This window comes from Sitophilus oryzae, unplaced genomic scaffold, assembly GCF_002938485.1.
Source record: "Sitophilus oryzae breed Bouriz unplaced genomic scaffold, Soryzae_2.0 scaffold_1396_pilon_pilon, whole genome shotgun sequence".
NCBI lineage: Eukaryota > Metazoa > Arthropoda > Insecta > Coleoptera > Curculionidae > Sitophilus > Sitophilus oryzae.
Genome location: NW_022146055.1, coordinates 4,547,833 through 4,560,294, shown reverse-complemented (window position 1 = coordinate 4,560,294; position 12,462 = coordinate 4,547,833). Strand labels below are relative to the sequence as shown.

At 34.9% G+C, this 12,462-nt stretch overlaps 1 protein-coding gene across 3 annotated transcripts in view; it reads left to right on the top strand.

Moving 5' to 3' along the window:
- The first annotated feature begins 9,361 nt into the window (after positions 1-9,361).
- LOC115875909 (DNA topoisomerase 2-binding protein 1-A) overlaps positions 9,362-12,462 on the top strand; it is a 33,552-nt gene continuing 30,451 nt past the window's right edge. The window contains exons 1-4 of one of the 3 annotated variants that reach the window (XM_030891481.1): positions 9,362-9,589; positions 10,213-10,346; positions 10,510-10,649; positions 10,714-10,954. In XM_030891481.1, coding sequence (XP_030747341.1) covers positions 10,260-10,346; positions 10,510-10,649; positions 10,714-10,954 — 468 coding nt within the window. In that variant the 5' untranslated portion in view covers positions 9,362-9,589; positions 10,213-10,259. Of the gene's footprint in view, positions 9,590-9,652; positions 9,762-10,212; positions 10,347-10,509; positions 10,650-10,710; positions 10,955-12,462 lie in introns of those variants that run through there. The other 2 variants (XM_030891479.1, XM_030891480.1) reach the window with 2 other exon arrangements.

The following is a 12,462-nucleotide window of genomic DNA, read 5'->3' as shown; positions in this document are numbered from 1 at the left end:
AAGTTTGTTACAAACGGTTTCAGAAGTATGAAATTCTGCACAGACGTTCCTTATGTAACGTAATTTAGCACTAAGTAGCACTTTTTGGAAATTCGCCCTCTAAGGGTGTGAAATGAGGGGTGAACGTTCTGAAACAATTCTGTTGAAGGAATATGAAAATTTGCACAGAGGTTCCTTATGTAGCGTAATTGAATAATTAGAGTGATTTTTGGAATTCATTCCTTAAGGGGGTAAAACTAGGGGTGAAAATTTGTATAATTTTTTATGTAAAATCCGTTCTAGGACTAGGAGTATGAAATTCTGTTCAGAGGTCCCTTAAATGATGAAAGTGAGTACCTAGAAGCGAAGTTTAGGCATACATCCCCTAAAAAATAAGGGGTGAAAATTTGTACAAAAATTTGTTAAAATCGGTTTTAGAAGTATGAATTTTGCAGACGTTCCTTATGTAACGTAATTTTTAGCACTAAAAAGCAATTCTTGGAAATTCGCCCTATAAGGGTGTGAAATGAGGGGTTGAACGTTCTGGAACAATAAATTCTGTTCAAGGAATATGACAATTTGCACAGAGGTTTATTATGTAGCGTAATTGAATAATTAGAGCAATTTTTGGAATTCATTCCTTAAGGGGATAAAACTAACGGTAAAAATTTGTATAATTTTTATGTAAAATCCGTTCTAGGACTAGGAGTATGCAATTTTGTACAGAGGTCCCTTAAGTGATGAAAGTGAGAAGTGAGTATCCAGGAGAGAATTTTGGACATGCACCCCCTAAAAATAAGCACTCCCTATAAAACAATTAAAATAAAAAAAATTGTCTAAAAAATAAAAAAAAGTTGGGGTGGACCACTCTTATCACTTAGGGGTATAAAAAATAGATAATAACCTAGGAATAGGTTGTGTCCAAACCAAACCAAACCAGATCTACTGAATATACATATAAAATTTTATCAAAGTCGGTCTAGCCGTTTCGGAGATGGTACCAAAAATAAAAAAAAAACAACCCCTATTAAAAAATAGGGGATGATGGTGGAACGGTGAAAATTTAGGGTTATTTGTATTTTTTAATGTCAACTAAAAAAATAAAAACATTTTTTCTTTTCAAAAAATAAAAAAGAGGGTGGGCTACCCTCTCGGCTACCCTTGCCACATAAGGGTATAAAAATAGATAACAACCTATTCTTAGACGTACTGAATATACATATACAATTTTATCAAAATCGGTGAAGCCGTTTCGGGGATGGTAACAAAAAATTAAAAAAAAACAACCCCTATTAAAAAATAGGGGGATGATGGTAGAACGGTGAAAATTTTGGGTTCTTTGTATTTTTTAATGCAAGATAAAAAAATTAAAATATATTTTTTTTCAAAATATAAAAAAATGGGAATGGGCTACCCTTATCACCTAAGGGTATAAAAAATAGATAACAAACTATTTTCAGACCTACTCAATATACATAATAAAATTTCATCAAAATCGGCTAAGCCGTTTCGGAGGTGGTAACAAAAAAACAACCTCTATTAGAAAATAGGGGCTGATGGTAGAACGGTGAAAATTTAGAGTTGTTTGTATTTTTTAAGGCCAAATAAAAAAAATATTTTTTTTTTCAAAAATAAAAAAATGAGGGTGTGCTACCATCTCGGCTACCCTTATCACTTAAGGGTATAAGAATAGATAACAACCTATTCTTAGACGTACTGAATATACATATAACATTTTATCAAAATCGGCTAAGCCGTTTCGGAGATGGTAACAAAAAACTTAAAAAACAACCCCTATTAAAAAATAGGGGATGATGGTAGAACGGTGAAAATTTAGGGTTGTTTGTATTTTTTAATGCCAAATAAAAAAAATTAAAATATTTTTTTTTTCAAAAAATAAAAAAAATGGGGGTGGGCTACCCTTATCACTTAAGGGTATAAAAATAGATAACAACGTATTCTCAGACCTACTGAATATACATATAAAATTTCATCAAAATCGATCAAGCCGTTTCGGAGATGGTAACAAAAAATTTAAAAAAAACATCCCCTATTAAAAAATAGGGGATGATGGTAGAACGGTGAAAATTTAGGGTTGTTTGTATTTTTTAATGCCAAATAAAAAAATAAAAAAATTTTTTTCTTTTCAAAAACTAAAAAAAATGAGGGTGGGCTACCCTCTCGGCTACCCTTATCAGTTAAGGGTATACAAATAGATAACAACTTATTCTTAGACGTACTGAATATACATATTAAATTTTATCAAAATCGGTTAAACCGTTTCGGAGATGGTAACAAAAAATTAAAAAACAACCCCTATTAAAAAAATAGGGGATGAAGGTAGAACGGTGAAAATTTAGTGTTGTTTGTATTTTTTAATGCCAAATAAAAAAAAATAAAAATATTTCTTTTTTCACAAAATAAAAAAATGAGGGTGGACTACCCTTATCACTTAGGGGTATAAAAAATATATAACTATCTATGCTCAGACCTACTGAATATACATATAAAATTTCATCAGAATCGGTTAAGCGGTTTCGGAGGAGTACGGTAACCAAAACTGTAACACGGGAATTATATAAGATAATATTATATTGTCAAGGTGTATTACTGGTTGCATAACTGCATACTGCTAAAAAATCGCAACGTGCATTGAGGAACCTGGCGCATTCGCCAGAAAGTAAAGAAAATTATAAAATTCTTTAGAAAAATCTAGAAACAACCGCCAGGGGGTATATAAGGCCCGCGCTTTGACAGTTGGACAAGTTTAAGTTTGAAGTCTGAAGTTTGAAGTCTAAGTCTGAAGTTTGAAAATACCGCGAAATACCGTTAGAGTAATAGTAGTTGCATAAGTTGTGTTGTAAATAGTATAAGTTGTGTACAGAGTGAAACAAATAAATTCGTTAAGTATTTTATCGTGAGTTTAAATAGTGGACCCACGGAATCCGTAACAATTGGTGTCGGAAGTGCGATTCAAGAGGATTTTAAAAAGAAATTAAGTGGATTGGAAGATTTTTAGACCGAATTAGAGTATTTTTATGGTTGGTACAAGGGAGCAGGCGAAGAAAATGGAGGAAGTAAGCAAATTATTGGGCGATTTTATGGAGAATATGAGAAGAGAAAAGGCAGAAGAACAAGAGAGGTTGCGAAAAGAGAAAGAAGAGGAACAAGACCATCTACAGAAAATACTTATGGAAAATCAAGAGAAAATGTTAGAAGGTTTAGAAGCCCGTCAAAAGAAAGAGAAACAAGAAGAACAGGACCGGCTTGAGAAAATACTGGGTAATTTAGAAATTCGTCAGAAAAATGAATGGAGGGAAATTTTAGAAGATATAGAAACGCGCCGCCAGAAAGAAAGACAAGAAGATCAGGACCGTCTTAAGAAACCTTTAGAAAATCAAGAAATTCGACTTCAGAAAAGCTTGGGGGAACAGCAACAAGCAATGTTGGAAGTACGTTGCCAGGAACAGCAGAACCACTTTCAAGAAGCCGTAGAAGATCTTGAGGAACGCCTTCAGCAGAAGATAGAAAGATTGGAGATGGACCTACAGAAGACCAAGGTACAAGTAAAGACACCTGGCGTTCAAGGAACAGCGAACCTTAAGGCCCCGACCTACGATGGACAAACGACATGGACAATGTACCACCGTCAGTTTGAAGCAGTCGCCGCTGCCAACGGATGGACTGACCAGGAGAAAGCAGCGGCACTTGTCATCGCGCTGCGCGGCCCTGCCCTGGAACTGCTGCAAACTATTCCTGCAGCCCAACAGCAGGAATACGAAACCTTGGTTGCTGCATTGGACAGAAGATATGGCGATCAACATCGACGTCAACTTTACCAGGCCCAGATCAAGACACGCCTGCAGAGGTCCAGAGAGAGTCTGCAGGAATTTGAAGCAGACTTACGTCGGCTGGTACACCTAGCGTATCCTGAAGCACCGGAAGGATTTAGGGAGGAACTCGCTGCTCAGTGCTTTATCAGGCGCAGAGGGCGCTGCAAATATCCTGATTTTCTACCAGCAGCGAAGCACTGGTCAGGGCGCTGGAAATCGAAGCTGCTTTTAGCGCCATCCCTAGACCGAAGATAAGATCGGTAACGGTAGAGGAACAGCCCGAGAGTACCCACAGAAGTTTGGAGGAGATGTGTAGAAAATTCGACAAACTATGTGAGCTACTAATAAACAAGTAAGTCAACAACACCCAGACAGAGAACCAAAGAAGATTCCAGGACATGAGGTGCTATGGATGCGGCAGGAATGGCCACATCAAACGGTATTGTCGCATCCAAATGCGATTCCATTCACCATCCAGAGAACATCGGCACATCGGAAGATCCCAGGACATAAGTTGCTATAGATGTGGCAGGAATGGCCACATCAAACGGGATTGCCGCGTCCAAATGCGATTCCGTTTACCATCGAGAGAACATAGGCACCCGGAAATCAACACTAATGAGCGAGTATTGGCTGAAGAAAACAGAGCCCCTAGGATGTTTTCCGTTAGGAGTCTAGGAAAAACCGCTGACAGTTTGGTGATCAACGGGAAGGTCAATGGTAGAAGAAATCGAATGACTGTGGACACAGGCGCTATGGTATCGTTGGTGCAGACTAACTCAGTGCGAGGATTGAAGATGATGCCTCTTAGAAGAAGAGTGTATTTACGTACAGTTACGGGGGAAATGGCCGTTGTACGGGGAGAGGCTTTCATGGAATTGGAGTTAGGGAATTTGAAGTTTCGGCATAGCGTTTTAGTGGCGGACATTGAAGATGATTTTATCATGGGTATGGATGTGATCAGTCAACATGGTTTTTCGTTTGATCACCATAGAAACATCCTGAAAATCGGAAATGAGGAATTTTCTGTATCTAAAGAGAAGAGACCAGGAAATATGGAAGAAATATTATCGAAAATTGTGATGATACCTGGTGATACCAAGAAGACTGTGTTCGGGAAACTAGAGAAAACCGTTGGGTGCCGTGTAGGACGGGTACAAATTATCGACAACGACCTAGATCGACGACGAGCTACCTTGGACAAGAAAATGAAACATCGCGAAAGCACTATCAGAATAAGGAGTTTTAAGCTTGGAGCTGATGAACAGTGGACGACGACACAATTGAGGAAAGATCAAATGGAAGATCCAGACATCGGAGCAGTACTACGGCTCAAGGAAGGTAACGGCGAGAGACCACCGTGGCAGGATATTGCGGACAGAGGGCTCGTTTTCAAAGCTCTCTGGGCTCAGTGGAATTCACTGGTTATTGAGAATGCATTGTTAAAGCGCACATGGGAAAGTGCGGATGGCAGCGCAGTAACAGCTCAGTTACTGGTACCAAGGAAGAAAGTTACCCAGGTATTGGAAGAAATTCACGGTGGTAAAACTGGAGCCCATCTTGGGGTAAACAAGACCTTGAGCAAGCTGAGAGATCGCTTTTACTGGGTGGATTATTGCGAAGATGTCAAGAAATGGTGTAGACAATGTAAAATTTGTGCAGCCAGCCAAGGACCAAGCAGTCGATCTAGGGGAAAAATGAAACAATATAACGTTGGACTGCCATTAGAAAGAATCGCTGTTGACATTGCAGGCCCATTCCCTGAAACGCACAAGGGCAACAAGTACGTTTTAGTGGCGATGGATTATTTCAGTAAATGGCCAGAAGTTTTTGCCATTCCAAACCAAGAAGCATCGATGTAGCTGAAGTATTAGTCAATAATGTCTTCAGTAGATTTGGAATTCCTTTAGAGCTTCACACTGACCAAGGAAGGAACTTCGAGTCAAGACTGTTCCAGAAGATGTGTGATCTGCTTGGTATTCACAAGACTAGGACAACAGCTTTACATCCGCAGTCTGATGGGATGGTCGAGAGATTCAATAAGACCATTGAAGAACATCTCTCGAAAATGGTGGATGAACATCAAAGAGATTGGGATCAGCATATACCACTATTCCTAATGGCATATAGAAGTGCAGTTCACAACACCACCGGACTTTCACCATCGAAGATTTTATTTGGTCGAGAATTACGGTTGCCTTGTGACTTGGTGTTCGGATCACCAGACGACAGCACCACGAACGTAGAGGACTACGCGGATGAACTGAAGGAAAGGTTATTGGGAATTCATAAGGCCGTGAGAAGTAAGATTACGCTAGCCAGTGACCGGATGAAAGCTCGTTACGACCTCAGAGCTAATTCTACGGGATTTCAACAGGACGATATGGTATGGTTATATAACCCACAGCGCAAGAAAGGGAGGTCCCCAAAGTTAACTCCAGCATGGGAAGGTCCTTATACAGTCATCAAGAGGATAAATGATGTTGTGTACCGGATTCAACGCAGCCCTAGAAGTAAGATGAAAGTAGTTCATCTGGATCGATTGAGAGATACCAGACAGGAAACCTTGATCGGGACGATCAAATTTGAGAAGGGGCAATGTCAAGGTGTATTACTGGTTGCATAACTGCATACTGCTAAAAAATCGCAATGTGCATTGAGGAACCTGGCGCATTCGCCAGAAAGTAAAGAAAATTATAGAATTCTTTAGAAAAATCTAGAAACAACCGCCAGGGGGTATATAAGGCCCGCGCTTTGACAGTTGGACAAGTTTAAGTTTGAAGTCTGAAGTTTGAAGTCTAAGACTGAAGTCTAAGACTGAAGTTTGAAAATACCGCGAAATACCGTTAGAGTAATAGTAGTTGCATAAGTTGTGTTGTAAATAGTATAAGTTGTGTACGGAGTGAAACAAATAAATTCGTTAAGTATTTTATCGTGAGTTTAAATAGTGGACCTACGGAATCCGTAACAATATGTGGTAATGGTGTGGATCCGGTGGCTGACCTTGAAACGAGTTTTTGCTGCATATAGTCACAGATACTACGCATGCGCACATCGTCGATGTTGCCGGAATGCAAGTTATTTCGGAATTATTTTCAGTAGAAAACAAATAATTTTAATTTTCCTTCATATGTTTTTTTCAGTGTTTTTTTTGTCAATATATACCGTGTGATACTTTGGTATGATCGAAAAAACGGCGTCCAGTTGGCTGGGAAATGACGATTGAGGACATTTCCCATATAAATTTACATAAAAAATGACAGCGATCTTCATTTCATAGTCATCGCTGACGCTATTTTTTTCGATCATAGTACGGTATATTATTTATATTATTTTAATATTTCGCACAACACGTGAACGCTTATTATGTATTTTCATAGTCAATAAAATTAAATAGAAATAAAACTCTAGATTCCTATAATTAATCTAATTGCACTAGATTATTATGCAACGTTTAAAAAGGGCTTTATTAAAAATTCGGGAAATTAAAAGGGATGTGCCCAAGTTTTTTCTTTTTTTTTAATTTTTAAATGCTGTAGCTCCATGTCATGTTCATAATAGTTTTTGTTAACATTCCATCAAAACTACGGAGGCCTTAAAAGGCCTTTTAGCCTCCGTAATTAAAATTGTAGAATCAGCTTCAGCAACATTAACAGTTACCTTGTTTAATTCTGTTTATACATATATTGCATTAATTTTTCTGCTACCTTAAGATTTCTCTATTCTTACAGCTAATTTAGAATAGCATATATGATTTATAAACCATATTTTTCCTAATGGAAGGATGGAATAGGATATGCAAAATTAAGATATTTTAACATTTATTTTATAATATAGTATTAAGATTAAGACATAACAAATATTATAAGAAAGATCTTAATATAAATCACAAACTAACTAAGTCTTAATTTGGTTTTGTATAAACACAGGTATTAAACTAATAAGATCAAAGCTCAACCTTCACCATATTGTCAAGATTTGGCTTTATTGGAAACAAGAAATTACAGTAAATTAAGAAAAGAATATCAAAATACACGATATTAAATACTGTAATGTATTCTACGACACAAACCATCTCCCTTATAAAGAGAAAAAGATAAAACATAAAGCTTATTTTAGTCTTATCAGCACACTCTTCGATAAAATATATGTCTAAAATTGCTATTGATCCACTAACTTGATATTTTTAAGAAATTATGATACAAACGTTATAATCAAAGTAATATTATATTAGTAACATTATAGGACTATAAGACTCGTCGTGGTAGTACTTCGATACATCAATACATATAATCAAAACTATTGTTGCCTGTAAATAACTAGAAATTAAATAACTTGAAAGAAATAAAATAATTCTAATAAGTTTAAAACCATTAAGAAAAAATACGTAAACGATCATTTTTAATTTTAATGTAAATATATAAATAAATATGTTATTATTATTACAATTTTATATATTCATAATACTTTCATTTCACAATCTTCATTATCTTTCTTACCTTAATTTTGGATATCAAGATAAATCTGAAATTATAAAATTAATTATAGAATTTGTATTATTATATTATTAACACTCAAAAAAAAATTTTTAACTGCAAATAATTCAAATATAAACTGCAATTTGGCAACATCGACGATGTGCGCTTGCGTAGTATCGATGATCAAATGCAGCAAATATGGGCTTCAAGGTCAGCCACCGGATCCACACCTTTACCCAATATGTAAACTGCGGAGTGCGGAGAACGGAAAGACTGATTATAGCAATAGATAAAATTTAAAACTATAATTTAAAACTATTCAAGAAAGTACACACAAGACAAGGCAACACCGCGCGTCTATTCGTTCAATTCCGAGCAAAATAGCGAGACCCCACGAAGTTGGGGCCTCGCTCGTCGAAGCGAGGCCCCATCAGAGGCCCCATCGACAGGTCAGATTTTGATGCGAGACGAGACTTCTAGGGTATTAAGATACTTCTTTGCCTGGACGTAGACGCTGACGCTAGTTAATGTAAACTTCTTATTTTTTCTAAGTTAACAACACTGATTCCAGTCTAGGTATTTTCGTTTTTTAAGCCCTCCATGCCTGAAGTCCGCCATTTAATTTTCGTGGGAAGTGGGAATCATAAGTGGGAATTTTTTTTAAATGTATGAATGCAGGTATGAATGCATGATGCATGATACAAAGAATACAAGGTATGATATTGCGCAGGTTGGTCACTACGTCACAGGTGATAAACGGCACCATTGGTCGGCAAGCTCTGCGCGCCAATTTCAAATTGTCAAACAGATGACATAATAAATGTGAAAATAATTTTTCAAGTGTCAAGCTCGCTGATTTGACATAACTTTTGGGGTTATGTCCTAATTCTTCCCTATTTTAGGTCTTTTTTTATTAGTGGCAATTGGACAATATGATTATTTTTTTGTATGGCGTATGACGTCACAGGTGGTATGCGCAAAATTAACGAAATTGGAGTCGCTATCGATCATACCTTGTTTTCTTTGTACCATGGTATGAATGTATGAAGTTAGTTATTCTATGGTATGAAGTATGAATCTGTGGTATGAATTTGTAAATTTGTATCTTTCGACTGTTGTGGTGTCTGTTTGTAATAAATTCATTAAATTCTTTGCTATAATTCTTCGCTCCCCGCTAAGGAATAATAATTAACATTTAAGTATATAAAAACACTTGTTATTAATACATAGGCATATTAAAACAATAAAAACCAAAAAGAAATAACCTAAATTGTTGATTAGATCAGGGGAAAACAGCAGGTAAGTCATATTTTTGCTGTAAATATTTAAATATTCGGTGCATAACTGGGGGTGCTAACTTCTGTGCTAAACTGGGGAAAAGGCAACCCAGTCAAAAGATATATAGAGTCAAAGTTATAAAGGAAAAACAGCAGGCAAGTCAAGCAAAAAGAGGAAAGAACGAAAGAACCAGGCAAGTCATTGTTGAGATCGTACGTTTGTCCGTTACAATGGTATTTTATCTATTTATTTATTTGTTAAATCACAGCATCAACAGACACCGATTTACCTCTATTAAATATACAAAAATCAATAAAAAACGTCCATAAAAATACAATTAAGAGTCAATAGGATAAAAAAAGTATGAAACCAAACAAAAAACAACTAAAAGACCAATCCAACAAGTCATAAGACATTACTTCTCATGACTCATCAGTCTGATAATAAAGACCTTAATAAAAAATACCTTTACCGTTTAAGTTCTAACAAATCTCGATTACACTATTTTTACAAGTTCTTGTACCCTATTTTTGTAACTTTTTGAACATTAAATCGTGCTTTTCTTAGTTTGGAGAGAAATGGATTTACTTGCTTTTTCCCCTGACCATTTGTAAACAGGTAAATAATTATTGACATTTTTCCAGGAAAACTACAATACCTTTAAGTTAAAAGAACCAATAAATAATTTAAAATGTGTGATATTCATATTGTGTTTATTATTCCTGAAGAGGCAGAGACTGAATCTGAAGCATCAAATACTATGAAAGAAGCTTATAATGTAAGGAGTATCATTATTATTATTACAAAAAATTAGCAGTGGGCGGGTAAAACACCATGAGACTATTGAATCGCATAATCACATTTATCTATCACAGTAGAAAAAAAATAAAACACAGTTATAAATTATTATTTATGTTCATATTAACAAATATATTTTTTAGGCTTGTAAAGAATTAGTCGATGATGTGACATGGAGTAAAGAATCTAAATTAGATATAAACAATTTAAATAAGTTAAATTATGTTGTGTTTGAACAATTGGATGGTCGAGATTTTAGTGAGTTTATTGAGACCAAGTGTGCGTAAGTATAAAGTTTACATTACAAATTTAACGAATATTATATTTAATTTTTGAAACTAAAGCAGGGTAGTGGGGCCACTTGCTATCAGCACTTGCTTATCTGAGAGCAAGCCAATTCCTAGTTTTCAGTGGCCTATTTTAAATGTTGCAATGTACAATTGTATAGTAACATGCTCACAACTGTCCAAATCATCCAAAGAAGCTATTAAACAAAAAGTTCAATTAATGGGTGGATTATATACTGCAGATTTTTTGGGCAGTGTCACTCATATAATTTGTGATGGAACTACTTCGGAGAAGTATATGGTAAGTATCTTATTTGTGCTATTATTTAAAATGACAATCAATTAATCCTCTTATAAGTTTTACATTAAGAATAACAGTGATCTTCATTTTCAACACATCTTTGTTGCTGGTTTTTCTCCATTATGGTATTTTTATTGGAAACTTTCATCTTTTATAAACCTATTATTGTGTAGTATTGTGCTATTGTGTAGTCACCCTAGATCATATATAGGGTGATTCACGGCCATGGCACGTTAGACGTTTATGGAGAACCAGTGATAGAATTTTTTTGAAAATTTGGATTTTTGTATAAAAGCATGTGTTCCATTTTTGTTGGTTTTGTTTCCTGTTGTATGCACCTGCATCTGTCTAAATTATTTTCAGCATTACAGTGTTGCTACTTCATACTAACATCAGTGGTAGCATCTTTGTTATTTTAAATGCCAACACCCGGTATATTATTATATTTTTTGAAAGTACTTCCATATCTCAAAATTTTTCTATTATACTAACCTAGTTTCTATTAGTTTTCAAGATAAAAAACAAAATTGGGCATATTGAAAGCTAAAATTTGGTTTATAGGTTAAGGAAAGTCGACATATTCTATCTCTCTAAATCAACTGTCAAACAGGGAGGTCAGAAAAATAATTATTTCCGTTTGTTATAAAATCGTTCAAATTATTGTTATTTTAAATTCAAGCCTATGTATTTTATTTAAAAAATTGAAACCCAAATAAAATTGCTTTTCAACAATATTTCATGTTCCTATATACCTAAATCTTCTGGTTTCTTCAGTAAAACCCTTGTTTATATATTAATAGTTAGTCAATGTGCCTGTATAAGTCGATGCTGCCAACTGGTGGCAGAAATTAAAACGTAAAAAGGGGCGGAGACTATTGAATTTGGCAAAGAAGTAGGGACTAGGAATTCTTCGAATTTAATTCTCGGTAAAGAATAAAATATCTTATCTGATTCTAGCCGAATTTATACCTCAAAGCGTTATTTACATTTTTTATTTTTGGATATGGATTTATATTTATTTTAATTTTCATGCCCACTTGTTGGATACTAAAGTATGATATTAGGTATATAAATATTTTATTTTTAGATGGATAATTAAAGAATATAATATGAAACTATACCTACCTACGTCTGTAACTTTGTAAAAAGTGTGGCGGATTTAACATAATGTTTTTTTTAAATGTCATCCTATTTTATTTTAGATTCTGCGTAAAATTCTATTACTTTTTTTACGTATATTTCTTGTATAATGGTGTAAGCTAAAACTAGTTTTATAATATTTCAATTTGTTGATGAAGAAAAAATATTAGATATTTATATGTAGATATTTAAGGTAGATGCTACAGGGTGTTCAATATATATTTTTGAAATTCGACTACGTATTTAAAATAGAAAAATATCTGCAGATTCTTTCAATGACGCAGCCTATACTGAGTGTTTTTTCAAAAGCGGTTCACCTCTATAACTTTTTTATTTTTTCAGATAAAAAAATTAAATTCGGGGTTTAC